Source organism: Haliotis asinina, chromosome 9 (genome assembly GCF_037392515.1).
Source record: "Haliotis asinina isolate JCU_RB_2024 chromosome 9, JCU_Hal_asi_v2, whole genome shotgun sequence".
Taxonomy (NCBI): Eukaryota; Metazoa; Mollusca; class Gastropoda; order Lepetellida; family Haliotidae; genus Haliotis; species Haliotis asinina.
Genome location: NC_090288.1, coordinates 55,858,865 through 55,886,123, shown reverse-complemented (window position 1 = coordinate 55,886,123; position 27,259 = coordinate 55,858,865). Strand labels below are relative to the sequence as shown.

Here is a 27,259-nt window from a genome sequence, read left to right as displayed (position 1 = left end):
CATGGCCTTGTGTACTATGTCGCGAAACCACAGACCCACAGACCATCCAACCCCGAGAGACACAAATGCTTGAGATTCTGAAGTCCAAGAGCCACAGACCCTCAACCCTGATTTTTTAAATGCAAAATCATGTACAGTGTGCATGACAGCCCGTCTCTAAAATTTACGTACAAAGTACAACTTTGTCCACTCACCCCCTCCGCCTTTCATAATATTATGTTCATATGTTAAAAATGAACGACTATGTAAACATGTGTACAAAATAGACTGATGATCATAATGGGTGACCCCCGCCTTAAAATTATCGGCAAATCAACCTATTTGTGTGATTTTACATTTTAAATGATCATTTCCACATGAATTCCAGTTGTATATACTGGATTGACTCGCTTTCGTACTTCCTGTGCGGCGTATTGTCGTGGGACGCGAGTGGCCTAATAAAATCTGAGTCTCAAGCCCAAGGCGTGAGAGATGGCAGATACACAGAGTCATGACACATCAAGAAACACAGGCACGGCAAATCTGAGACACGAACCCGTGATAATATTATAATGTTGTGGCTCGTCTAAGGGACGCAACTCTACAGAGGAAATTGCGGCGCCGTCCTTAATCTTGAAACAGTAATTTGCCCTGGTTATTTGTATACGGGGGGAATAATTTTCCATGGTGTTAGATGTATTTACCCAACGTATTACTTATCAAAGTTACCGAGTCCTCAGGTGGACAAATCCTCAAAGGAACCAAAATTTGTTGTATCTACGATGCAATGTCTGATCCTTGTTCGAATCCCATCCACTTGGTTCGTAAGAATTATAAACCACGTGCTCGTTGGTTTGGCCAAAGCAGTACACATGTGAGAGCAGCATCACTTGGGACTTTCATGATATAACTGGACACTGACCCTCTGGACACTCTCTCTCCCCCCCTCTCTCTCTCTCCCTCCCACACCCCACCCCACCACTCTCTCTCTCTCTCTCTCTCTGCCAGGTGACTACAGTTGTGTAAGTATGGCGCTATGTACACAGATATCTGGACACTGATAAACTCGAGAGTTATGCTTGCGTGTTGGTGATGATGGTGAATTGCAGTACTTAACGTCGCTTTGAGTCTTTTGACCATAACCACACTTCAGACTGAGATATCGATGACTTCAGCTGAAGCTTTTGGTAACTGTTCTGCACAGTATCCGTGTACTGATAGTAGGTTCAAAAGGTAAATCGCTTTTGCGTATGATGATCGGATGGACATACCGACTGACCCGAACCAGGGTCAGAACTTTAGTTGGTGGAAGTAGGGATAATCTACAGCCTCTTCTATTCTCTCTGGTGGATGCTATGAACGGGGTGATGCTGGGGATTTTATGTAACTTCACACAGTTTTTCCCGCAAAATCTGTTTGCACAAATCCTCGTCATTCGGGTCGTTTGTAGCGGTGAAATTCCCTGCTGTTTTATCCTGAAGTTAAAAAAATCCCTTACACTTTCATACTTTCAGCATGCTGGCAATGAAAAGGCGCAGTATGCATATTTTTAACGGCAAGCAATAGTCAACATAATTCTTATTCCCCTTTACCGGAAGTTTTATGCCACGTTAGCGCACTTCCGTCACTTTCAGAAGTTGGCGAAAATTTGTCGTCGTGTTTATGCTGGCGAAAGAACACTATAAGAGAGAGTAGTATATACTAAACGTGATAGTGAAGTTGTTCAACTTGTAAATATGGTAGGTTTTGCTTTATGTCTAATATTTATGTTGTACTTACTACGGTTAAAGGTCGACAAATCGTTTGTCTCGATTCGATACTGGCTGTTACTGATTCAGTGATTTGATTGTGTATGTACTTATTAATGCCACGCGCCTGTTTACACGAGTGTATTTTATATTTAAACAGTTAGACTCTAATGAATTTTCAGTTAACAGTACTGACTGTTTCATGTTCATAAGGATACTGAGTAATCTAAATCATTTTGTAATTATAATACACGTAATTTACAGAATGGCTTCTGTTAGGAACATTGATGAGGGGAATTAGGTATTTCAATGAAGATGAAAATAAATGCTCTGTAAAAATGTAGATATTTTAATCAGAATGACAAAAGAACCCCAAGATGCACACTGTTATTTGTCAAATATAGTTTTAAAGCATACTGTCATTGTTATCATCAATGACAAAGTGTACAAAATGCTGTAGTATAATGTTTTCATAATTATCATGCATATACACATATACTTTGAGAATTATGGGTTGATGATGTTTAATGTTATAACTGTTTATGCAGTGTCATCGCTGATAATGTTTGGGAGTTGAAACAGGACCTTGATCATGTTGATAATGTAAATTACAGAACTAGTCCCGGTCATCAGAATGTTTGTAGCACTATGGTTATTGTAAGTCTGTGTTACAGTATGGGAGTTATGATCATCTTAGAGCTACAATTGTTTTGAGGAATGGGCCGGCATACTCAGGTCAGTTATCTTGGCCCTACCTTCTAGACAGTGTGACTGCAGATTATGACCTATTACTACAGTCATCCCTCGTCATAACGTGGGTCTTGGGGTCCACAGATGAACCCCCGCGTTATTAGACATTTGTGTTAAAGTACCTATTACATAATGTGGAACAAAGGCCGAGTTAGATCATATATTCCAAGGACATAACAAAACTGAATTGGGTCCAGTAAAAATATGTCGTATCGTTGAAGGTGAAAATAAACAAACTTTGAAAATGAAACTATATATATGTATGGGAAACTTTGCAATAAAAAATCACTACCTGTTGTCAAAGACGTATATTCACGTGAATATACGTCTTTGTTGTTATTCAGCTAAGCCAGAAATAGTGATCAGCTGAGCACAGATGTTTTGGTCCAATGTACCGGTGATTCAGGTAAAAACGATCCGATAATATTACATCAAAGAACTTCTATTCCATTATCAGAATATTTTACATATTAAGCTGTTACTGTAACAGATTATTTTACATTGCTATCTGGCTAGTATATAATGCAAGTTTTCTGTAAACATATTTAACATAACAATGAACACAGGCTGTTATCTGTCTTGATACAATTTACGTAGACGACAGTTTGACAAGTCATCGCTGACTTCCCGCGATACTTGCAACTTTGACTGTAATAAAACAAAATTTTGCCCATTTAATTGTTGAAACTGACTTCAATGAGTCAATAATGCGAGTCTTGGAGTCCATGGATTACGAGACTGTCATCTGTTGGTGACTGCTAAGAATAATGTGAAATTGGTGCTATCGGGGTGGGCGCGAAAAACGGACCCTCACGAATGAGGTAAGCGGAAGTTGTACGCTTATGGAATGAGGTAATGCTCTCACGGTGTTTCCGTTGTTTCTGTCAACAGTTTTAATAAATAAAATTGGGATTGAATTTAATCAAATAAAATGTGGTTTCTGACACCATACATCCTGGGATGACTGTGTCTTACTGCGCTAAAGCGCGGTGTGTTGCATCACAGCAAACATTGTAAGTACTTGTCGTAACTCGACTGATAGCATGTCTTGTCTTTCATAAGTTACTGCTACGATGTTGGTGTGATTATTATTGAGAAAACCCTGCATGTTTTAAGCATGTGAAACACAATGGGTATGTACGATAAACACGGTCAGTTGCCATCCGCACTGAATTCCACTAGTTTACGTAAGTTATAAGAACGCAGCAGATGATTTGTTGATGAGCCAGTTTCGATTTTGTGAAGGGGTGTGATCGCAGTACAACCTTTTTAAGGGAGCCAGGGATTACCTCGCGATTTAACCGAATCCGCGATATCGTGAAGCGCGTTATTGCGAGGGATGACTGTACTAGTAGTACTAGTGAGCATGTTAACATGGTTAAGCATTACAATTTGATTACTATGTCTACATTAATTTCTCTATTACAGGTGTCTGTCATCAACTCCATCGATACAGCTCATGAAGACATGATTGTAAGTTATTGCATATGTAAGCACTATACATAGCAGTGTGCACTAGGTGTGCGTCTGTTGTGTTAAGTCTGTTTTCCACATGCACGAGGCTGTTGTGTTTGGGTTTTTGTTTTGAATCAAACATGGTGCTGGTGTGTTATCAGCACCCTCTGTTTTAGCTGTGTTTGGCTATGTTTCAATTCATTCAGACTCCAGAAATATTGAATCAGTTGCTTCACTGCATGTAGCAACATGCCGTTTGAATTGGCCATTAAGCGTACCAAAAGTTATATTTACCTTAGGATATAAATGACCTCACCATGTTTATGTATTACTGTCAAATGTTAGGGTGTTCCCAAACTTTTTGTTTGTAGTATATGGTAGGTTTCTCTCCAAGGTAATATGCATCTAACTGCTGAGTTTAGATCAGTCGTTTTGTAATCAGGATTCAGATTGGTACCAGTCCAGTTTCCTTTGTTATTTCAGCATGACGCTCAGTTAGATTACTACGGCATCAGGCTGGCCACGTGTTCATCGGACAGATCAATCAAAATATTTGATGTGAGGAATAATCAACAAACGTTAGTCTCGGACCTACGAGGGTGAGTATAGACACACATGTGCACACATTTAAAACCACTAGGCCATGTGAAGATCTGGGTTACAGTTGTTCTCAAGAAATCCATGATTGTCCTGAGAGATGATTAAGAGGATCAGGGTCTAATAACATAGTTGATGCATGTCATTGTATCCCAGAGGTGTAAATCAGTGCTCTTGAGATGTGTCAGTGGATTATCAGACACTATTGTTTACATGCAGCCGTCATACTGCTGTGTTTAGCACAGTGCTTTGTGTAGACAATGAAGGTCTGTTTCATTCTTTCATTACAATTGATGTCCAGTGCACTGTCTTGATCATGGGAAGCAACTTCATGTATTGAGCGGTCATACCCATTGACACAGACTGCTGCTGCTGCATGAAAACCTGCCATATCTCGCCATGGGTTGTGGGGCAGTGGGGTATCCTAGTGGTTAAAGCGTTTGCTTGTCATGTTTGATGCCTGGGTTTGATTCCACACGTGGGTACAATGTGGGACCCATGGTGGTGTCCATCAAGGCAGTGTTGCTGGAATCTGTTTTGCCTCTGTTGTTGTATGGACATGTCTGTGTTGCAGACATGAAGGACCAGTGTGGCAGGTGGCTTGGGCGCACCCAATGTTCGGCAACCTCTTGGCCAGCTGTGGCTATGACCGGAAGGTCATCATCTGGAAGGAGACCAATGGCACATGGGCCAAGCTTTACGAATACACCAACCATGACTCATCAGGTCAGCCACCATTTATTATCATGATGATGACCTTCTATTCCATTTTGCATGCCTATTCTGGAACTTTGTGTGTCGCACAGTATTTTTTGGCCAGGTTTGAGTTTTGGAACCTGAAAATGAGATATTTGAACATTTCTACGACCATCATGTTTTTGCTTTTTCAAACCAAGCACTTGATATTTAGTGTTAACCATGTTACAGTAACTGATATTCAGTGTTATGTTATGTTTTGATTCTTTGGGTGTTTCCTTGGATCAGAGATTGTAAGTTTGACATAGGAACATTATCCAGGATGAATGTAGCAGTGAGCCATTTTTCAGCTGTTCCTTTATTGGTAATGATATTATTCCTTGCTTTATGTTGCAGTAAATTCAGTATGTTTTGCTCCTCATGAGTTTGGCCTGATGTTGGTGTGTGGCAGTTCTGATGGGTCAATCTCAGTCATCTCCAGCACAGGTAACTAGTCAGGGGAGATAATATGTCAGTAGGAGTTACCTCCCTTTAATTTGGGCTCTGTTAGTTAACACAAGGTTTGGCTGTTGTCTTCTGGCAGTTGTCTGTTGTCTTCTGGCTAGGACTAGAAACTGTTTCAGTGATGGATATACATATATAGATACAGAAACTGTGCTGCTGATCTGAACAGTGGTAAAGTCACTATGGTCACATTATTGGAAAGCATGTATTCAATGTACTGATTCAAGTGAAAATTTATTTTGTGCAGTTATGATTTTGAAAAAAATTCCTTCCAGGTGATGGAACTTGGGACTCTAAGAAAATCAATAATGCACATACAGTAAGTTGTTTATAGTGATGTTTAGTCCTTGTTATCATTGTATACAAGTATTCTTTCTACTTTTTGCAGTATACGTTAATGATAAGACAGTACATTTGTAATGCGCCAGAATTCCAGTCACTTGGTGTCTGCCGATGGTGCTACACAAAATTGCTGCAGTGTTTTGGGCCCACTGGAGTTTTGCAAACTGTTCCAGGGTCAGATTTTCCAACAATCTATTTGCATAATCAAGTCTTGTCAATACTAGTGTTCTTGCTAGCATATGCGCCATATTAGTAGAGAGAAGATATCTGATGGAACCAATATTCCTGAGATGAAATTGCAAGAGTTACAGGTTTTAGATATGTGGTCATCTGATGATTGATTGTTGTCCAAAACCACACCAAGATAGTTGATATATTCTCAAACTGTAGTCATGGTAATCTCAGAGGCTCCTACTTAAACAGTCTTCAAACTCTTGTAGAAAGTGACACAATGTTAAAGTAAGTGAAAGGTTCAAATGCTTGACACTGAGACAGTTCAGCCATGGTCAGTAGTTTACGAATCTTGTTGTGTGTCTACACTGCTGATAGTTTTATGTTTGTCTTCTTCATAGATTGGTTGTAATGCTGTGAGTTGGGCGCCTGCAACAGCACCAAATGCACTGTTTGAGCAAGGAGCTCGTCAACAACCTGTGAAGAGATTTGTGTCTGGAGGATGTGACAATCTGGTAAAGTTGTGGAGGTGAGGACTGAAATCTTAGCAGGAACAAAAAATTTGTAAAGGATTCTGGGGTTCAAGAACCACATACATTGACAAAATGATATGTGTGTCTGCTTGACAGCTGTTAATGCCTTGAAGTGATCATTTCTCATGATGCGACTCATGGGGAATTATAGTTGTTGATGTGTGACTGTGCTTGTCAGTATTGTGTTTTTGTGATCAAACTGTTTCATCTGTGAAAAATAATCTGTTACACTTTCTGCTTTTACTGTATTTATCGAAAACAACCACATATAAGAATACAAAATTCTCCATTGAAGAATTATATCATTGTTAGTTAAGTTGGTAACATTCTTTTGTTAGCCATGCCATTTGCAACAATATTTTGACATTGCCCGGATATAGCATAAAGTTCAGTCTATAAGTAGTTTGGAAAGCATGGAGAGTCACATGCAAGAGACCTGCCTTGTCTTCAATGTTTTCCTCTTAAGTCAATGAAAAGTTTAAAGAAAGTATTAAATTAGTTATGCACAAGTTATTGTAATATTTGCTTGTCCCAATGCCAAGTCTGCATTTGTAGGTTGAAGTCTTCATAACAGGAAGTGCAGGTCAAGATTTCAATCTTGGTATTTACATTTGTGTATGGCAGAGAGGAAGATGGCCAGTGGGTTGAAGACCAGAAGCTCGAGGCCCACAGTGATTGGGTGCGGGACGTGGCCTGGGCTCCATCTATAGGCCTCCCCAAGAGCATTGTAGCATCATGTTCACAGGATTGTCGTGTGATCATCTGGACAAACGATGGTACCAGCAACACATGGACGCCAAAGATCCTGCACAAGTTTAATGACGTTGTCTGGCACGTCAGCTGGTCCACCACAGGGAACATCCTCGCAGTCTCAGGGGGAGATAACAAGGTAGGTCACTGATTTACAAATCAATTTGCTTATTGTGTCACAGAACTACAGTGGACCATTTTTCAGCATAAGGGATGGGTTTTAGACGTATTTCAGCCTCCTGTCCCTGTATTGATATTGTAGGAATATTGTCTTTAAGTTTAAGATTTGATATTCTACATCAGTTCATTAATTCTTGGTGTTTATGTATCCGGTTGAGAAACCATGAGCTACAGTACCTGTGAGGGTCTTAGTCAGTATTGGTCTTCGGGATCCTGTTCTTCTTGTACTGTAGTCAGGCTTACTGACATGTTAGGTGCATGTCATCCTATCTCAGGTGGGTAGGTTCATGCTCATGATGTTAATCATTGGTTTGTCTGCTCCAATGGGATTATTCACAGCTGGCCATCATGTTTGCTAGAATATTAAAGATTTCAGTGATGAACGACTAACAAACACTTAACACAGAATAATGAATCATCCCTGGTTTTGATGTTGCAGGTGAGTTTATGGAAGGAGTCGCTTGAGGGCGAGTGGGTCTGTATAAGTGATGTCAACCGCGGTCAGGGCCAGATAGGCGACGGTCAACGACCTTCATCAGGCTAGATAATTGTGATCATGTGACTCGTGTGTTTGTGGACAGTGGTGCTCTATAACAAGGTTCCATACTCTCATCATCCTTCTCAAGTGGAGATTCCAGATTCCAGTTTCATGTAAAATTGTCCCTGTCTGTTGCTGGCGGATGAAGACATGGATGAATGCGACTTGAACACAGTTGGTGCTTACATTAGATACCAAGCAATTTCATCAACTGTTGGTGTGATATTCATAAATACCAACTTCTAATACCTTGAGACTGAAAACAGTTGATCCAGGAAAAACAAATACTTTCATATAAACATTATATCTGTTTCTCCTTGTTATGACACCATTAAAGTACATGGCGAATTTGGTGTCGTATTCAAGTTCCATACCTAAACTTTAGCAAGTAATTTTCTAAACATATTTTTTTGTTTGAAAATGATTGTTTCTGTGGAAACGCTTCTGTTACAATATATATGCCAGTTTGTCTGTAAGTGGAACCTGTTGGTTCTGCAGGAGAATGTTACATTGATGCTGTCAGTGTTTGTACATAATCTGAATAAATAGTTGTAGTGTCTGACATCATGTCCGTCCTCATTGGGGCAGTGACTGAAGTAGTAACATTCTTGACATGGGTCGGTCTTGTTGAAATATTGATATTGTTGAAATAACAGAAACAGTGCTTGTACTCTGAGGAAATTAACCAAAATTTAACACCTTTTATGAGTGAACAAAACTGGGTGTCCTCCGCCATGTGCGTCAAGATCGTTTAGTTGAGGGTCAAAATCAGCTCTCCATCAACTTGTAGAAATAACAATAAAGAACTGGTATGTGTTATGACTGGTGACTGATAGGCCAATAACCCATGATTATGTTTAGATGAAGTTTTAATTGATTGCATGTGATGAGCAAAGGGATGAGCAAAGCAGGCGAGTAGGGTATACCGAAGTGTCCAGCCTGCTCTGGTTGTATTGTACTGTGAAGCGTTTCAAGTCGAGGGTCATCTATAACTTTTCATATTTTAAATTTAAGAAAAAATCTTTAATCCTTGCAATGACACGAGGGTTGGTGGTTGGTGGTTGGTGGTTGGTGCGATGGGGTAGCCATAACGAGTTTGCTCATCACTCTGAAGACCCACTTTGGTTCCCCAAATAGGTGACGTGTAAAGAATATTCCTGGTGTCCCTCGCTGTGATGTTGGTGGAATACTGGTAAAAGCAGCGTAAAACATAACTTGCTCATTCACTCTCTCTCACTTGATGTGATTGCTGAACAGAGTAACATCCCTTGAGCATGCCACAGACCTATAACTAAGGATTTAAATCCTGGTTCAAGTCCATGCCATACTGACATTGTAGAGACAACCACAACACATGGTTTCGACTGTGGAATGCTATTTATTTAATCTGCAAATTGAAAACAAGTTATTGCACATTAGGTATAGTTAGTTTGCATATTGATAAATAGTGAACAGGAAGTAAATGAACTCAACAATAAGCATGCCTTGAGAGGGGAAAGTGTAGGGTTCTCAATGTGTAGCTACTGGGGGTGGCATCGTTTGAGCGGGGTTTCTGTCTAAATCACATCGCTGCCTAGTACTCAAAACAAGACTCTCGCCTACATCAGAGAAGCCACTGGAGTGTCCAGACAAAGAGCCCTTGCTGCCAAATACCAGGACCAAGGCTCCCCTTCCATCTTTGTGGAACCTGCAGTTTCCAGACAAAGAGCTTGGTTTCCTAGTACTTGAATCAAAACTCTACTCCAACCTGTAATCTAGCCCTGGAGTGTCCAGACGAAGAGACTGATTACCTGGTACCAGAACAAGAACTCTTCCCCAATTTGTATGGAGTCCTAGAGAGTCCAGACAAAGAGCCCTGGTGACCTATAACCTGAACTCTTTCCCCCATCTATGTGGAGTCCTGGACAGTCTAGACAAAGAGCCAGGTGACCTTGTACCAGTACCAAAACTCTTCCCCTAATTTGTGTTGAGTCCTGGAGAGTCGAGACGAAGAGACCTGGCATCCTAGTACCAGAACCAGAACTCTCCTCCCATCTGTGTGGAGTCCTTGAGTGTCCAGATAAAGAGCCTGGTCACCTAATATCTACACGTAACAAACAGGATGACACAGAGAAAGACAAGATACCGTAGCGTGAAGTATTGAGTTACACTAAACTGTGCAGGACACGTCACCTACATTACTAGTCCTATATAGTCTCAAGACCACTATAAGTTTAGAAAGAAGAATCACTTCAAACAGTGTGTCAGAGGTACTAAACTTTCACTATACAGAACCTCAAGTATTATTGATTTAATAGGATGGAATGTGTCTGATGATTTATATTCCTCTCAGACTGACAGATATTGACCAACTTGATCATGTATCATTGAAAAACATCTTGCAGTTTAATATTTTTGCCTTGCTTCACGAGTTATAGAATCTCTAAACACACCATAGATTTCAGATCAGCGAATCGTACTGAGTCTGATTCAGTTACACATCAGGGCTCTTAACCTCGAAAGGTTTGTAGCCCTAAGAATTGTTAACTTCGATTGTAGCCATGTTAAGAATAGGCTTTAAAAGTTCATATGGCTATGAACCTTTCGAGAACAGCTAGCTAGATTCTTTCTAGATTGAACATTCATAATTTGAGCAACAAATTTCTTTCATACATTACAAAAATAAACACGAATAAATTAAGGTCAACATTGATACATGGTTCAACAGAAAGGAAATGATAAGTCCTTAATGTCATGGAAATAATTGTTTCTACTTCAAATTTACAAGGAATTATTTTCTTGACTTTGTATCACTGCGTAAGACAATGCTAAATGGTGTCTGATTTCCTCAGGTTCACATTTATACATCTACATACTGAGATACAGTAAACAGATCTGAATAATGCAATGTGTTAGAAAAAGTATATATAATATACAAATATATTCAGCCATGGAGTCAACCTTTAAACATAAGCATGTCAATACATAAACATTTCTGTAAAGTAGAAATAAAAAAATAATCACAAACCATTGAAAGTATAATTCTTACGAAATAAAAAAATGGATTTCTGGAAAACATAACAGACTCATAAAAAAATCTACAATTATCCGATGGAAACAATGAGACAGAGGGGACGAGTTACAGCAACAGTATCTCATGCATCAACAAAACTAATGGATGCTAGATGTAAGGTTGAAGGCCACACTAGTAATTGTTGGAAACAAAATAGGACTGAATAGCTGTAAACTGTAACCTTATATAACATAACCTCAGACTATTGTGGCAGTTGTCAATAAGATTACATGGCTACATGATAAAACTGTAACAATATTGGATAAATATCCAGAAACATTTGAAATCTATAACAGTATGGTAGGCTACTGAGTTATATGGGTCAACATGTCAATATGCACCAACAAGGTCTTCTTGGAGAAGTCTGAAGAGATATATGGATAATTAAATAATATATTATTACTGGGATAGAATATTGTGGCAATACTAACAGCAATTCCCCTAACAAGAGCAACGCCTCCCGAGATTCTGCCTCTACTATATACAAAGATTAAGTCTATACTGACGGGTAGGTGTTGACTATCTACACTACATCATTACACTAGGAAATATACAATAATCTACAAATCTTACATAAGTTACAGATCACTCATATGTCTAGGGTCAACATGATGAACAATAATAGATGAATACCTCCAGCTTGGCCAGCTAATCTGGAAGAACCTACCATATTCACTGTATTTAGTGCCCCAAATTCCTGATCTTCATGCTGGTAACCTTTAAAAGGCCTTTCTGAAGCCCAAACCCAGGACTTGTGTCTATAAACAATTACACACCTGGATGCTAATTATGGAGGATACAGTACAGTGACCATGCAGATGATGTGTGAATATCAAGTACTTCTAAGGTACCTGTCTTCACGATTGATACAGATACATTTCAAAAGTCATTGATATTATTATAAACTGAAGTTATCACATCATGTTAATACCAGCACTCTGTAAATTATAGTCAAGGGGTGGCCCAGCATGGAGTATTTCAAACAAAATTCATGAGAACATAAACTGTCTGCTTCTCACCAGTAACAATTCAGGCTCCTTTTGCTGAAGGTGCAATTTCTTGTATTAAATTGTATTAAATGAATGCATATTGCATGTGTCGAAACTAATTCCCTCAAGAAGATACAACTAAAGATTGTTCCCAGGAAAGAAACTGAGACAAACAAATGGTTAGCAGTGATGACACTCATATACACAGTTCCCAGTCCAGAAACTGATATTAAAGGGAGTTTCCAGTCATGAAAGCTTACAATCATTAACCTAAGATGGTTCCCAGTTATTGAGTTTCACGATTATGAAACTAAAATGGTTTCCAGTCATGAAAGTTTTCACAATCATGAAATTATAACAATTCCCAGTCATTACGAAGCACAACCAAGAAAATAAGCAGGTTCCCAGTCATGAAGTTTCACAAATAAGAAACTACAACGGTTTCCAGTACAGAAATTAAGCCAGTTCGAAGTCAAGAAACCAAGACGTTTCCCAGTTTTCCGGTTGTTGCTCATTTTCCACAGGACTTGTGACAGATCTGGCAGGCCTGGACATGAAGGGGGCCTGTGATCTTTGAGGATGGAATTACGGTAGATGCCAATGTGCACGACTAGAAGCCTAAGAGTATTGGGCAGGAAAGCAGGTAGCTATGCCTTAAAGGTACATCACCAGTTGGAACATGGATCGGCTGATTTACATCACACTAGATACAGCCACAACCTGCACATCAAACAGAACTAATAAGGATGGACATATCAGATTCATACTGGACCCTGTTGTTCAAAACAACCTTGGCACTAAGACTATCATACATCTATGTTAAGGTATGATAGTTACAATCACTTTAGTATTAAGACTGCTTTGTACAATCCAGATGCCCACTGCAACATGGTAATGTTGGTGATATGGGTGTAGTATTGTGTGAGCATAATGAGTGTCTTGGGCTTAAGTTTGACTTCTACTGTATTCAAGTTATCAATGAATGTCATCACGAAATGATGGAAACCCTGAAGTGAAATGGGTCCCAGATGTTCAACATTTGTGAAATTCTGGAGCATAGGTATGGTGCTGAGAAATGTGTGTCATGGACATTGCTTTGCTGTTACACTTGTGATGCAGGCCAACATGTCAGCTGACAGGATAAGGCACATTCTTCCTTCACTGTGCACCCTGATGCAGGGACATTACTGTACTTTGTGGGAACTGTATGTTGGGTCTAACTTGTTAAGATTTCTGGGTTTGTTGTGTTTTCGTTGACCCATCGACCAATCAGTTGATACTTCATGCATTAAACATGATAAACACTGGAACTTTTTACTCCAAAAGGAGTAATATACGTTAGTGGGCTGGTGATGAGGGGAGTTTTGAGGGCTGTTGACAAGGGATAGAGTTTATATCATTGATGATTTTTGGAGTTTTGAGGGATAGTGATGTGGGGAGTTTAAAGGGCTGTTGACACCTAAGGCGTGTTCAGAGCCACAAGCGCCTGGGGGATTGCCTCCCGCGAGCGCTCGCATAGCACTTGCTTACATCAAACCATTTGTGACCAACTTGTGTTATTCCAGCAAAAAGCTTTTCGTCTTCTTGTTGAAGGTTACGGAAAGGGGCGAGTAGTGACGAATGACATTAAACATGTATAAGACAAAACGCTATGGATGTCAACTTCCTCTTTCTGCTTTACACAATGTTTCTTGGCTACTCCTTGCCCATTAGGGTTCTCAATGTGTAGCTACTGGGGGTGGCATCGTTTGAGCTGGGTTTCTGTCTAAATCACATCGCTGCCTAGTACTTGAAACAAGACTCTCGCCTACGTCAGGTGGATGCTAACTAATGACAATGATTTGAATGGGTTTTTTTCTATTAAACATGGTCGCCATCTTTGCTCACTTGGTGAGGCAGCTGTGAGGATAGTTCGCAGGTGCTCGTCCAGGCACAGGATCGAGTGCTCGCGATTCTGAACATGCCTCTGAGGGAGTTAAAATGGTTGGTGATGTTTGGAGTATTGAGGGCTAGTGATGTGGGGAGTTTACTGGGCTGTTGACACATGAAGGAAAAAAAATGATTGGTGATGTTTGGAGCTTTGAGGGCTGGCATTGTGGGGAACATAGAGGGCTGCACTTGAGGTGACTTAGAGGGGCTACTGACATGTTAGGAGGTTAAGAGGGGTAGTGATGTCGGGAATTATAAAGGGCTGGTGATGTGCCTTTAACTAACTATACCTTGGCTAATGAGCGAGCGCCAGGTGACTACAACATGTAGGGCTACTAGCACTGGGCATGGCATCAGTCAACAATGCATGGATCAGACAGTTCAACAAACATTTTGTACTGCATAACTCATCATCTACAATACTAAAGTGGTTGCATATCTTAAATGAATACTCTTAAATAACCAGTGTATACCTATGCACAGTTTAACACAATATAATATCAGTTGTTTCCATTGATATATGAGGCAAAAAGGAAACAAGTACAAAACTCAATGAATAACTACGCCACAAACCAGAGCATTTCAATCAACATCATAATGTGTCACCATTAACTAATTAAACACCTCCAGGCCTGTGGTTGACCAGCATCTAGGAATGATTTAATATATGCAATATTGTTTCCCTGAAATGCTGTGGAGTGTGGTTTCTCTACAGAACCTCTACTGAGCAGGTGCCTGCTCTTCATGCAACCTCATATTCAAGTATAAATAACTGTTTCTATTTACAAAAACAACTTTCCACTCAATCTCTATTGAATAAATAATGTAAATTGTACAACTGACAACTGTATAAGGTTATCTTTAAGAAACAAAAGATATTGCACAATTCTCACAATCATTGAAAAGGTTGAAACTTTAGAGGATAAAATTTTCAAGTAAATCAACATAGTTAATTGAATCCTGAGGCAACAACCATTAGTAGACAACACTACTACCACACAATGTCAACACTCACAGTCAATATTGTATACATGCTTGCTGATACCACAGCATTCCTTTGTCCACTTTCCCATATTAATGAACTGTATAGCACGAAGAATGCAACTTGAACAAATGGAGGCGTTCTAATATTCAGTACAGTCCTTAACTCTAGCAATGCTAAGAGGTTTATACTATTGTGTTCATCATGGAGTCTGATTTGAAAATGACACAATATCTGTTTTTTCCTTAGATTACAAATTTGTTGAAAAAAACATGCAATGCTACCTGAAAGAAACCACACACCTTAAGAAACGTTTCTCCTTTTACAAAGGTGCCTTGAATGTAACAAGTGGGTATGGTTTAGCACTACACAAAACCTGACTTTCTTTCACTTTTTTCTTAGTAAAGAATATCTGCTATACCTGGAAGAGGACTGTTTCGAAGAATTTTCTTTACCTGTACAGTTTCTGCAACTAAATATCTAAACAGAGGGCCATGTAAAAGGAAAAACTTCGCCCTGCAAGGAATGTGGTCCAGAGTGTAAGTTGACAGAAATCTCAAGAATAACTATGAGCTTGTACAATAGAAACATTTAGGGATCACATGTATCACATTTTCACTCAAGAACACACAAAACACAACAAGTTGAAGGTTTAACCTCAGTTGACAAGAACTATCATTAAACAGTTAACAAAACATCATAAAAATCCATGGTATGTAACAAAACATTTCTCCAAACAAAACTGTATATCACTTGGGATGATTACGTTGTGTGTAACAATGGAATGGATGCTTGTGCAGTCCAACCGATCTGTGGCTGGAGTAGACCCACATACATCACTACAACTCACAACACAGGAACTCAGTAGAAAACTGTCTTGTAAAGGTCTATGATTCACTTCAGTGTACACTTTATCACTGAAACTATTCAAACAGAAAACCTCCAACAACACAATGGTCATAAGATGGTAAACAGTTTGTCATATCAACAAAGATGCATTTGTGTTTCTCTTAAATTAAAGGCTCTCTCTGTGACTCTTAGGCAAAACTGTGTCTCTTTCTGCCTAACTGTGTGACTCTTAATATCTAACTGTGACTCTTGATGCCTAACTTGTGTAACTTTCATCCTAAGAGTGACTCTTTGAAGGAATGTTTATACCTAACTGCGAAACCCTTAATGCCTAACTGTGAGACTTAACTGCTAACAGTGAAACTCTCTGATGTGCCACTTGCATGATGAATGACTGGACTACCATATGCATAGGGCATATTGTTCTAAAGCTCTTATCTTGAATGTGAGAAACAAGTGAATTACACAGGTCCAGTTGTACATGACAGGGAAATGAGTTTTAACAAAGGTCCTACCGAGCTGGGGGTCTTGCTGGTCTAAGGTGGATGATTCACAAGAATGACCTGAAGGCGATCAAATCCGCAAAAAATTCTCATCTGTGACATGATGATCTGTTGATACTTATCTGTTCCCTTTCAATGATGTGGTGACAATGTTCTCTGCTCCAAGTGACGTAACTGACTTCTAACAAGTGACTTTTGTTCTCAGGCTTCTCCAAAGGAGCTGATCTAACTTGGACAAAAAAGCTGATGGAACACTATGGTGAAACATCAGATGGAACACTATGGTGAAACATCAGATGGAACACTATGGTGAAACATCAGATGGAACGCAATGGTGAAACTTCAGATGGAACACTATGGTAAAACATCAGATGGAACACTATGGAATGCTTGTATTAACGAATGGCTAATGGAACATTATGGCTTGATAGCTGATGGATTATCATGGCTTAACAGCTGATGAAACATTATGGAAGCTGGAATGTTGTGACAATATACTGCAATGTAAGTTGACATTTTCAAAGGCCTGGTTCTAAAACAAATGTATGAAATATGATATACTAGGGAATTGGCATTCATCTAACACATGAGATCATATTCCATACACCTTCAGAAGAAAGCACTCAGTGGACACAGTGACTGGAACATAGTTATGAGTTTGACGAGATGATAGTAACTGACTGCATTAATGCTGAGAGCTGTGGTCTGACTAATAGCAAGGACGAATCTACTGCATGACTTACTTCATCCACCTATTGGACCAGTGTGGCTTGGTCTGAACAACACTGTGGTGAAGACTGTGTCTGCAGACATTGGTGGCTGGTGAACACATCTGCAGACACTGTTCTCCTTGTCCATACTGACACATTGAAATAAACTGACACCGTATTATCATTTTCGACATCATTGACCATGTCGTGAGACGCTGCTCAGCCTGAATGTCAGACTGACAAGAGATACCCCATCACCATTTGCAGCTGTATCAGCATGGCTGTGGTCAGTTGCACTCATAGACGTCTAGTCTGAATCATCTCCACTATCATTGTGCACCTTCCCCAGGAACGTTGTGCGACTACTGCTTTCTGACTGTGTCACTGACTGCGTTGCCTCCTCAACCTTGACAAAAAATACTTAGTCAGGAACCTCGATAAACATTCTGGTATGATAATAGAAATGAACATTTGTTAAGTCAGTAGGTTTGGGAGAAGGAACCAGTCTGGGCCAGGATCTCTTTTGGAAGTCAAGCATGACATGCCTGATACACAATTCCCACAGGTACTGAAAGAGGGAAAATGACTCTGGGAACAGTAGCTTGGTAGGAAGTAACTGTATTTACAGTGCTTTAAGAACATGTCACCTGGCAAAACAGGAACAGGCATATCTGTGACTTCAACAGAAGCGACCATACCCTTTCCATATCCATAAGAAATCTCTGTTAAGAGATGATTGTACAATTGTTACAATATCATGAGAATATTTTTGTTTCAGTTGTATTACAGATGTTGTTTGCAAACAAACTGAGTTGGGACAAGACAATCCACTGATTGTCACTATGCGAAATGATGACTGAGCATGAGTTTATGAATCACTACAAGAAAGTGATGATACCAGGTGTTCCTGAAAAGGTGAGCACAGATCAACATATAGCTATGGTACGGTATTTCTGTAAGTTCAAATGCAGAAACATACCTGCAGACGGCTGCAGATGGTGGTGTAAGTCTTGCAGTTCAGGACATTCTCAGGCACACCTTGCAGCTCGAAGTCAGAAAAACATTTCTGTTGGAAAGAACACAAGGAATTGGTTTAAAATAGGTGATCCTTACAAAAATAGATTTATTTATTAGAAGCTGTAATAAGTAGTGTGGAGAATCACCCTGTCAATGGTGATGAGACAGTTGAGCTGGTAGCGGTGGATGGATATTGCCATACGGGGAGAAGAGGACATACCCTGTTGATGGTCATGAGACAGTTGAGCTGGTAAGGGTGGATGGATATTGCCATACGGGGAGAAGAGGACCTACCCTGTTGATGGTCATGAGACAGTTGAGCTGGTAAGGGTGGAGGGACAGGTCCAGTCTGTCAGTCAGCCAGTCACACATCATCTTCATCTGATCGCTGTACCATTGCTGTAACCAATCAGTTTGAGCAGTGGATAAACACATTAAGCAGAATAAGAGTAACAACCAAAAGACTAACGTTTTGTCTTATTGCTGTACCATTACTCTGTAACCTCCACAAACACACAAAGCACATATGACTGTGGGATGGAGATATGGATCTACCTCAAAGAGGGTAAGTGTGTAGAGTTCATCAGTGATCTTCTGTCTCATCTGATCCAGGTTTCCTCGCATGAAGTCCACGTAGGACTTGCCCAACTCATCTACAGGTTTCTACAAAACACAACACACACTCTTGGCATCTTGGGATCAAATAAATATTGGCAACAGCGATATTAGATCAAACTGAAGTAAGTCAGTTGGTTATGAAACATTTGTTTGCAAATATTTATTTTAATCAGTGTCAGTTTAAAGTGTGAGGAAAATCTACGATGAACTTGGAATGTTCATCTGAAACTGACAAGCTGATGCTGATATTGAGCTGTTAAGGCAAATTTAAGAGCTGAATGAATGCACAGCTTACTGCAATGCCTTACTCTAAAGGGCCCTCAATGCTCCCTAAAGAGTTAAACATGGTTAAGGGTACTAACTGTAAGTGAGAGGATGGAAGCAAAGAATGTTCCCTCGTCGTATCTAGCCAGCTTGCTGAGTACAGACTCAAGCACAGACAGGAACTGTAACACAGATTGACAAATATATATCATCAAGATTACACTGAAACATACATCTACCATAATGCTATGAAATGGAAACAATGGTTAGATTCTGAAGATGTCGTGAGAAGATTGGGTGATCTGGCACGCTGACTTGGTTGACATTTGTCATTGGTTTCCAATTGCGCAGATTGATGTTCATGCTGTTGATTACTGGATTTTCTCGTCCAGATTCGATTATTTACAGACTGCTGCCATATAGCTGAAATGTTGCTGAGTGTGGCGTAAAACTAAACTCACCCATTCACTCACTCAGGTTCACAGTACTAAAAGTTCTATGCAAGCATTAAATTCTCATATTGTCTGCCAGTGGCATGTTCTGCTGCCTGAATGGAGGGAGCAATCAATAATGAACATATACTATGCTTGATCTTTGATTAATATCACATAATGACACACAATTAAGCAAGTGTCTAAACCTCAGCAATTTACCATCAAGCTGCTTGTACCACAATGACTATTCAGAGACAGAGGACCAATTCCAACCTGGAGTCTCTATGCAGGCATAAGTTATGAGCATTGCTATATTTACCCACCTTTTCTACAAGACACTTGACCATCTGCACCTGGACTCTCTCCAGGAACTCATCAATCTTGGTGTGATACTGGTGCTGAAACAGTACAGGCAATATGAACAGCTTACCAATAAATCATGGTTCGTCTGTCAGCATGGTGTACAGCTGAACCTATCCCTGGTATGACATTCATAAGCCTATGGTGAACTATAGACTTACGATAAGTCGTAATGTTATGAACACACTGGGAATCGGGACCCTGACCTGGATTTCCCACAGATGGGAATTGTAGAGTTACGAGTATAACCACTTAGGCCAGCATCCTAGCTGCATCACCATGTGTCTGTCAGCTTATTGTGGCAGGAAAGATTCAAACATTCAGGTTTTTGATGTTTGGTGAAGCCCAGGGACAAAACCCTGAACAGAATGCTGTAGTACCTTAGAAAACTGAACAACCGTGACAGTTGTGAACATACCGTAGTCATTGGAAGCTTGATGCAAGTATATTCAAATAGTCACAAAAGGTGACCATGGCTCACTAATACTCCAAACCTGACTCCAAACATCAGCTAAACAACAATTAAACATTTTACCAAACTTTGCACTGCACTTCTCCTTTGGACAAAGAAATTGTTTATCAAATTTGAAAACATTTTCACCAATACTCTTCAGGTTTTTGAAAGTTAAAATTCTTAAATTAATGTAATTCTGGATAAAAATACAAAATTCTAATCAAATATCCACTGAACCTATCCTTTACAAAAAGAAAGAGGTGGTCCTCAAAGTTGAATAACTTTCAAATTATTGAGTTACTACTGTTGAATAAAGTGTCTTCACAGATGACGAATGGAAGGAAGGAATTCATTAGTACAACTAAAATAATACATTGTGTAACAAAACTGAAGTCCTAGGACTGATGCTAGTCCCAATCTTGAACATAGAATCACATAGTAGCTCATATAATTTAACATGGTGCAAGCTACGATTATTTAACTCATGAACACTGTTGTAAGCAAATATTACTTTGTTTAACATGGTGCACTGTATGTTTTAATTTCTACATGCAACTAATATAGGCAGCTATAGTACTTACCATATTTGATCCACTATCCAAGGCACACAGATGAAGAGCCTGATGAAGGAACAAAGTGACATGCACTTCAACAGGGTCATGTCATTGTGAAACACCAATACTGATGGACATGCACTCTCTACGCATTGTCTTGCAACATATTTTCTTGTATAACATGCCATTTCAGCTTTTTGCATGAAGTTTTATACACAGACATTCACTGCTTTGCAGAAATCAACAGAAGTTGATGCTCACAAACCAGGACAAGAATGCAACTCTGTACAGAAGCACCTAGGACGACTGTGTCATCCTCATAATAATACATACTGAGCTAGTGCTGCAGAGTTTAAATAAAGGATGAATGTAGAAAGATCAATGTCACACAGACAGATATTGAGAGGATCCCATGGACTGAACTTCAAAGTCTACCCTTCCCAGAACCCTTTACAAACCTCTCAACTTCAAAGCTGAAAGTGTTCGGGTACCTTCACAAGCCTGTGAAGTACACAGTCCAACACTTCCTCATCCTGGACCTACCCTCAACATGGAGGCCTATTATTTTTCATGTTTTTTTTCACTGAATGTCGAACATGATGACGGGACAAAAACAATAAGACTGACTGGACTCCATGTGGAGGCTAGAGCTAGGATGAGAAAGTGTTGGACAATGTTGGTCCACATACCTTGTTCTTGCAGTCGATGATGACGTTCATCTGGGTACATATCTCAGAGTAAGTGTTGTAGTCTGTTCCCTTCCCACCCTTCCTCAGCCAACTCTCGAATGCTTTCAGCGTTCTGGATTACAAAAAAACCCCCATTAAATTGGACTGTTTGAGAGAAATTCTTGAAGTTGTGAGCAAACGGGAATGACAAGTGTTCATGTTTACTTCTTCATTGTACAATAGTGATGTTTCGGTATAGATGCTTATATTGTTTTCAAGTATGAAGGATCTATACCAAGAAGTCATAAATAGGGTCCACATATCAGCAGTCCCAACAAGTTTCATGGTAAGCTGTTCTGAGTACATGAAGTGTAAAACTGACAAATAACACTGAAGAGGTCAAGGGACAAAACTCCCCCAGTATAGATATGAGACGTAGTCAGATGGAATCAAACTGACAGATCATCAGTGACCAATATGGTGTATGTGGTGCTGGAGAAAAAGGTATTAGTCAAGCGAATGTAACAAATGGAATTAAAGGCACAACGCTCTTTGGTAGTGAAATTGACCCTTTTCCATTCTAGAATCTCCAGGTTTAATTTTTGTCTTTGTATGTTCAGTTTGTGTAGTTTAATGCAGAGATGCCAGCCCCAATCTGGGCCAATTAGGAATCTGAGCCCTTTAAGATACAAAATATTAAGAATTTTCCAAATAAATTAGGGATGCCCATAAATTGTTGTACTCAAGAAATGAAACTTTTCAATGCCATTACACTGGTTTGCAGTACTCGGCAACAGTGTTTGTGAATGTTAGGTGAACAAAGGTGGCGGACACTTAAAAAGGATACTAATTGAGTTAAAACTATAGACAATGACAACTTCAAATGAATGAAATCTTACATGACTTCATACCTGCCACATGAATAGTGCATGGAATTTATCATGCAGTCTACAACTTTTCCAGACTGCTCTCTTATGGAAACAATTTAAGAACTTCTGTAAATAAAGTGTTACATTTATCTAAATATCATCATTTATAATCAAATATATTCGTAGTTCTCCAGTAAGTAAGGCTATTTATATCTTTGTTAAATTTTGAAACAAATCAACATGAACATGGCTTTGTCTGAATGGTGGTACAGACATGCATTATTTGGGATGACTCTGATAAATTCATGAGGGTTGGTGACAAAGTACATATACCACTATCAACAGCATAAGGTTTTCAGTATCTACTCCAAGCTGCGATTCCAACCAGATGCTGCTCTGATAACTTTAACACTTCTGCAGAAAGGAGTGAGTGCGTAAGTGAGTTTAGTTTTATGCTGTTTTTAGTAATATTCCAGCAATATCACAGCAGGGAACACCAGAAATAGGTTTCACATTGTACTCAAATGGGAACTTGAACCCGGGTCTTCGGCATAATGAGTGAGCACTTTAACCACTAGGGTACCCCACCACCCCTGCGCAGAAAAGAAATTCAACTGAGGTATAATTAGGGCATAGAATACTTTTACTGTGTCCGGATGGTTATTTTAATTATCTGTAAGTCAGTAAGTAGCATGTTTCATTTCCATATTGTACTTAGACATAGTTACAACTGTTTTGGTTCACAATCAATATTCTACCATGACTTCCGTAAATACTGGATTCTGATTGGTTAATCAAAGTCATTCAGAGGTACATAATCAGGATATATACCTCTGATTTTCCAACACATTATGTATTTTTTTATATCTGAATAATGCGGATATGGTAGAATGGAGATAAATGTATTGTATTGGAAAATCAGAGGTATAAAACAACGCTTCGTGATCAGTTTTAAATCAAATTTAGAGCTATTATAATTTCATTATATACCTTTGATTTTCCAACACAGTATGTTTATCTTCTAATTAAACTTGTTTATCAGCTCTATTCCAAGAAAGCAAAGGTCACCTCTTGGCTGCTGCTTCGATCATGTCAGCGGCCATGAGTTTGAGACGATGGTCCAGATGCTCAGCAAATACTTCCTCTGGCCAGTGCAGGTCACGGATGAAAGACTGCAAGGCATCCAACTTCCACAGCATGTCTTCCGATGTGCCACACCCATTCCTGGAAGGAACAAAAAAAACAACCCAGAGTGAGTGAGTTATTGTCACAGTCTTCAAAATTAGGCACAATTCTTAAGCCAACTACTAAAATGATGTTTGAACTAGTATTCTAAGCAAATATTAGTGTACTAACAATTAAGTCTAAAATACTGATCATAACTAATTTTGGCAAAAAATGGTATGGTGCAAAATACTTTCGAAACATAATGAGCGAAATTCCAACATGCACTAAAAAGGTTGAGCCATGGGAAAAATATGAAAAAAGCTTGTACATCATCATCATCATTGTCATCATCATCATCATCATCATCATCATCATCATCATCATCATCATCATCATCACTGGAACCCAAGGTAACATGACAACAAACAGACGCACCTTCATCTAGAAGACTATAAGTAACATTGTATGTTTCCTAATGACTACCTACCCTTGCTGGTCCCACTTCTCCCTCTCGAAGCCCTTGTGTATAGACTGTGCGATGGACGACTCCATCAGGTCCACGTACCGCACAACCTGGGGTGCAAACACGTCTCTCAGCTGCTGGTGGAACCGTCCGTTGCATAGGTTCTCTACAAATGCAGACAGTCTTTATGGAACAAAGTCATCACACAATACAGGCACATTGTTAGAGACATTTGTCAGAGGACCATCTTCATGTCTATGTTTGTTAGATTCTAATATCATGTTTTCCAAAACTAGAAGTGTTACTTTAATAAACCTTGGTACCCTACATATACACCAAGGTGAGTAAATTAGGCTTTTGTATCAGACTGGGTCCTTCTTAATCCATATTTCAGTTACATCAAAGCATGGTAGATATGTATGGGAGGAGAGCACAATTTCCATGCAGATTTATCATTCTTAAAACAAGTGAGTTGTGGATGAATACGGACGATCATAATCATAATCAAGGTGAATGTGGTATTCAAACCCAGAATAGTAGGACCCTAACAAGAAGTAACATGGGGACACACCTCTACACAGTAAAAGGGTCATATACATGATCATCAAATGATTGCATTTAGCATTGTGAATCACAACAATCATGCAAATCATTACGGATAAGCCCAATCAGAACTTTAAGAAGCAATGACTATCAAGGAAAGAATGTGACTTTATCCTATATTTCATCATCCAAAATATCACTCAAATAAAGCACTGTACCTTCCACCAATACCTTGGACTGGAAGTGTGTACAAAATGTTGCCAGTTTGGCGAGAATACACTGACACCCTGTTTATTCAAAAGGTTCTATTCATAGGAATAACAACTTATCAGACAAAACATGTTGTTCCAGAGAAATGTCCCTGGGCATCTGTAGGCCCGAAAAGCTGAGGTGAAATTGTGGGACATGGACTACAATAACAGGTTCACTGTTCACAAAGTGAGATTCTGTGTTCTGATTAATACCTTAATCAAAGGTAATGTTAAAGAAAGGGAGTTAAGGTTAACCTTAGTAAAGATTGCCTTGACAAAGGAGCCATAGATTAACAGGTTCACAGGACAGAGGAAGTGTGGTGTCGAGTCCAGATTAAGAGTTCACTGTACAAAATGAGATGAAAGAGCGGCTAACAGAAGGTGTGTGAGTGAGTGAGTGAGTGAGTGAGTGAGTGAGTGAGTGAGTGAGTGAGTTAGTTTAGTTTTACGCCATGGTCAGCAATATTACAGCTATATGGCGGCAGTCTGTAAATAATCAAGTCTGGACCAGACAATCCAGTGATCAACAGCATGAGAGTCGATCTGTGCAATTGGGAACTGATGAAATGTGTCAACCCAGTCAGTGAGCCTGACCACCCAATCCCGTTAGTTGGCTTTTACAACAAGCATAGTCGCCTTTCATGGCAAGCATGGGTTGCCGAAGACCTATTATACCTCAGACGTTCACGGGTTGTCAAAACTGAGGTACTGAAAGTGCAGGTCATTGCAAGTGTGGTGCTGAGTCCAGACTAACAGGGGTTCACTGTATACAGAGAAAATACTACTGATATAAGACTGACCATCTGTCCTCAAATAGTCGTTGAGCAGTTGGAAGAGTGGGAAGCTGTCCCATGTATCCGGTGGCTGTGCCTCCAGTACAGCATTCATGTCCACCCCAAACAGCGACCAGAAGATCTCCGCATGCTCCACCAGCAGGTCACTAAACCAGGCAAATGCCTGAAGAACACACAACAACAGTGTTTAAGTTGGATGTTAGTACCATGCCGTAACATGCTGCCATCTCCATTTTCTCCAGTGTAGGGACTGAGCATCTTCTACATTAACATTACGAAATGACAGAACACTCGACTCCAAACTCATGCCAATTAAAGTTTCAGTAGTTCAATGAAATGTTGGGACATTCCTTTTAAATCTGTGGAGAAATTATCCACACATGTATACAAAAAGTTTGCAAATCCTGAGGTGTGAATGAAGAAAGTGTTGTTCTTTACAGTGATTGTTGGGTCTAGACAATCACATACTTTAACATAGAACAGAGCCCAGATGTCTATCCACTGCTTACATGCAGCAGGTCTGTCCCTACATGGAAGAAGGCTGAAGATGACTACTCAATATCATATGACACAGATCATATCCATACTTAATAAATATTGAAACAACTGTTTCATAGAAAGTGATAAATTGTTAAGAAAATATCAGCGGAGCAAATCGCATCACACTCAACAGTCTTCAGAGCTAGAGTAACAAAAATTTGAAAAAATCAAACACAGTACACTACAGGCAATTTACACACATCTTGTCACTAAAATTTTGCTTTAAATTTAAAACATTTTTCAAAAAAAAAAAGAAAAAAAGAATGAAATTACAAATTGACATAGGTTTTATACTTGATGATGGTACACAGAGTCTAGATGACTAAGAAAAGATTAATTGAAAGTGGGAACTCCAGGAAGCATGTGACTAACTTCATGCAAATGTTACAGGCATAAGGTCAGGCTTGAGTACATACAGTTTCAAGTGCACAGTTTATTACTGCTGGATAATATAAACGCAGATTTACATGAATGTGCATTAGGAAAAATACAGAGCTTTGGGCTTTACCTGCAAAAAACATCAAAACAACGTCTTAATTATATTATTTTACCTTATTTCAGCTTTTTAGATTTCATTTTGGTCATGCATTTGACTATAAACTTCTAACAACCTACAAGCTAATAAAAGCAAAAAAAATATAATGTAAATGAAATGTGTAAAAATTGTGATTTTCTAGTAAGTAACACTAACTGCATAAAATTGTGAAAATTATTCTATGAAAAATGTGAAATATCTATCTAAAAATGTCTGTTCAAAAACAAAGACGTTTCATAAAGCAGCGCTGTTTCAAAAGAGGAAAAAACAAATCAGCAAGCAAATTAACCCTTTAAGCGTGGACCATTTGACATGGTATTATGTGAGACTCTTCTCCACGCTGAAAGGGTCGTGTTGAAGTAACAAGATGTGTGTGGGACAAGAGCATGAGACTCACCGATCGAAACGCCTAACAGCAGATGAGGAGAAAGCACAATTGCAAATTATTCATTGTCCATGCAATATTCAGTT

The 27,259-nt window shown here is 39.3% G+C and overlaps 2 protein-coding genes across 3 annotated transcripts in view; one reads left to right on the top strand and one right to left on the bottom strand.

Moving 5' to 3' along the window:
- Positions 1-1,540: 1,540 nt before the first annotated feature.
- LOC137295635 (protein SEC13 homolog) lies at positions 1,541-8,802 on the top strand. Its single transcript, XM_067827089.1, has 9 exons — positions 1,541-1,718; positions 3,906-3,950; positions 4,416-4,531; positions 5,104-5,255; positions 5,622-5,711; positions 6,005-6,048; positions 6,644-6,771; positions 7,400-7,664; positions 8,145-8,802. Exons 1-9 carry the CDS (start codon positions 1,716-1,718, stop codon positions 8,247-8,249), a joined length of 948 nt encoding a protein of 315 aa, XP_067683190.1. The 5' UTR covers positions 1,541-1,715; the 3' UTR covers positions 8,250-8,802.
- Positions 8,803-9,601: 799 nt separating this feature from the next.
- Positions 9,602-27,259, bottom strand: part of LOC137296187 (calcium-dependent secretion activator 1-like) — a 107,038-nt gene continuing 89,380 nt past the window's right edge. For both annotated transcript variants that reach the window (XM_067827904.1, XM_067827903.1), the window contains exons 18-28: positions 25,720-25,876; positions 24,150-24,291; positions 23,564-23,719; positions 21,648-21,759; positions 20,986-21,024; positions 19,914-19,988; positions 19,255-19,338; positions 18,830-18,937; positions 18,569-18,673; positions 18,237-18,323; positions 9,602-17,663 (exon numbers count right to left, since the gene is read on the bottom strand). In XM_067827904.1, coding sequence (XP_067684005.1) covers positions 17,565-17,663; positions 18,237-18,323; positions 18,569-18,673; positions 18,830-18,937; positions 19,255-19,338; positions 19,914-19,988; positions 20,986-21,024; positions 21,648-21,759; positions 23,564-23,719; positions 24,150-24,291; positions 25,720-25,876 — 1,164 coding nt within the window. In that variant the 3' untranslated portion in view covers positions 9,602-17,564. The remainder of the gene's footprint in view (positions 17,664-18,236; positions 18,324-18,568; positions 18,674-18,829; positions 18,938-19,254; positions 19,339-19,913; positions 19,989-20,985; positions 21,025-21,647; positions 21,760-23,563; positions 23,720-24,149; positions 24,292-25,719; positions 25,877-27,259) is intronic.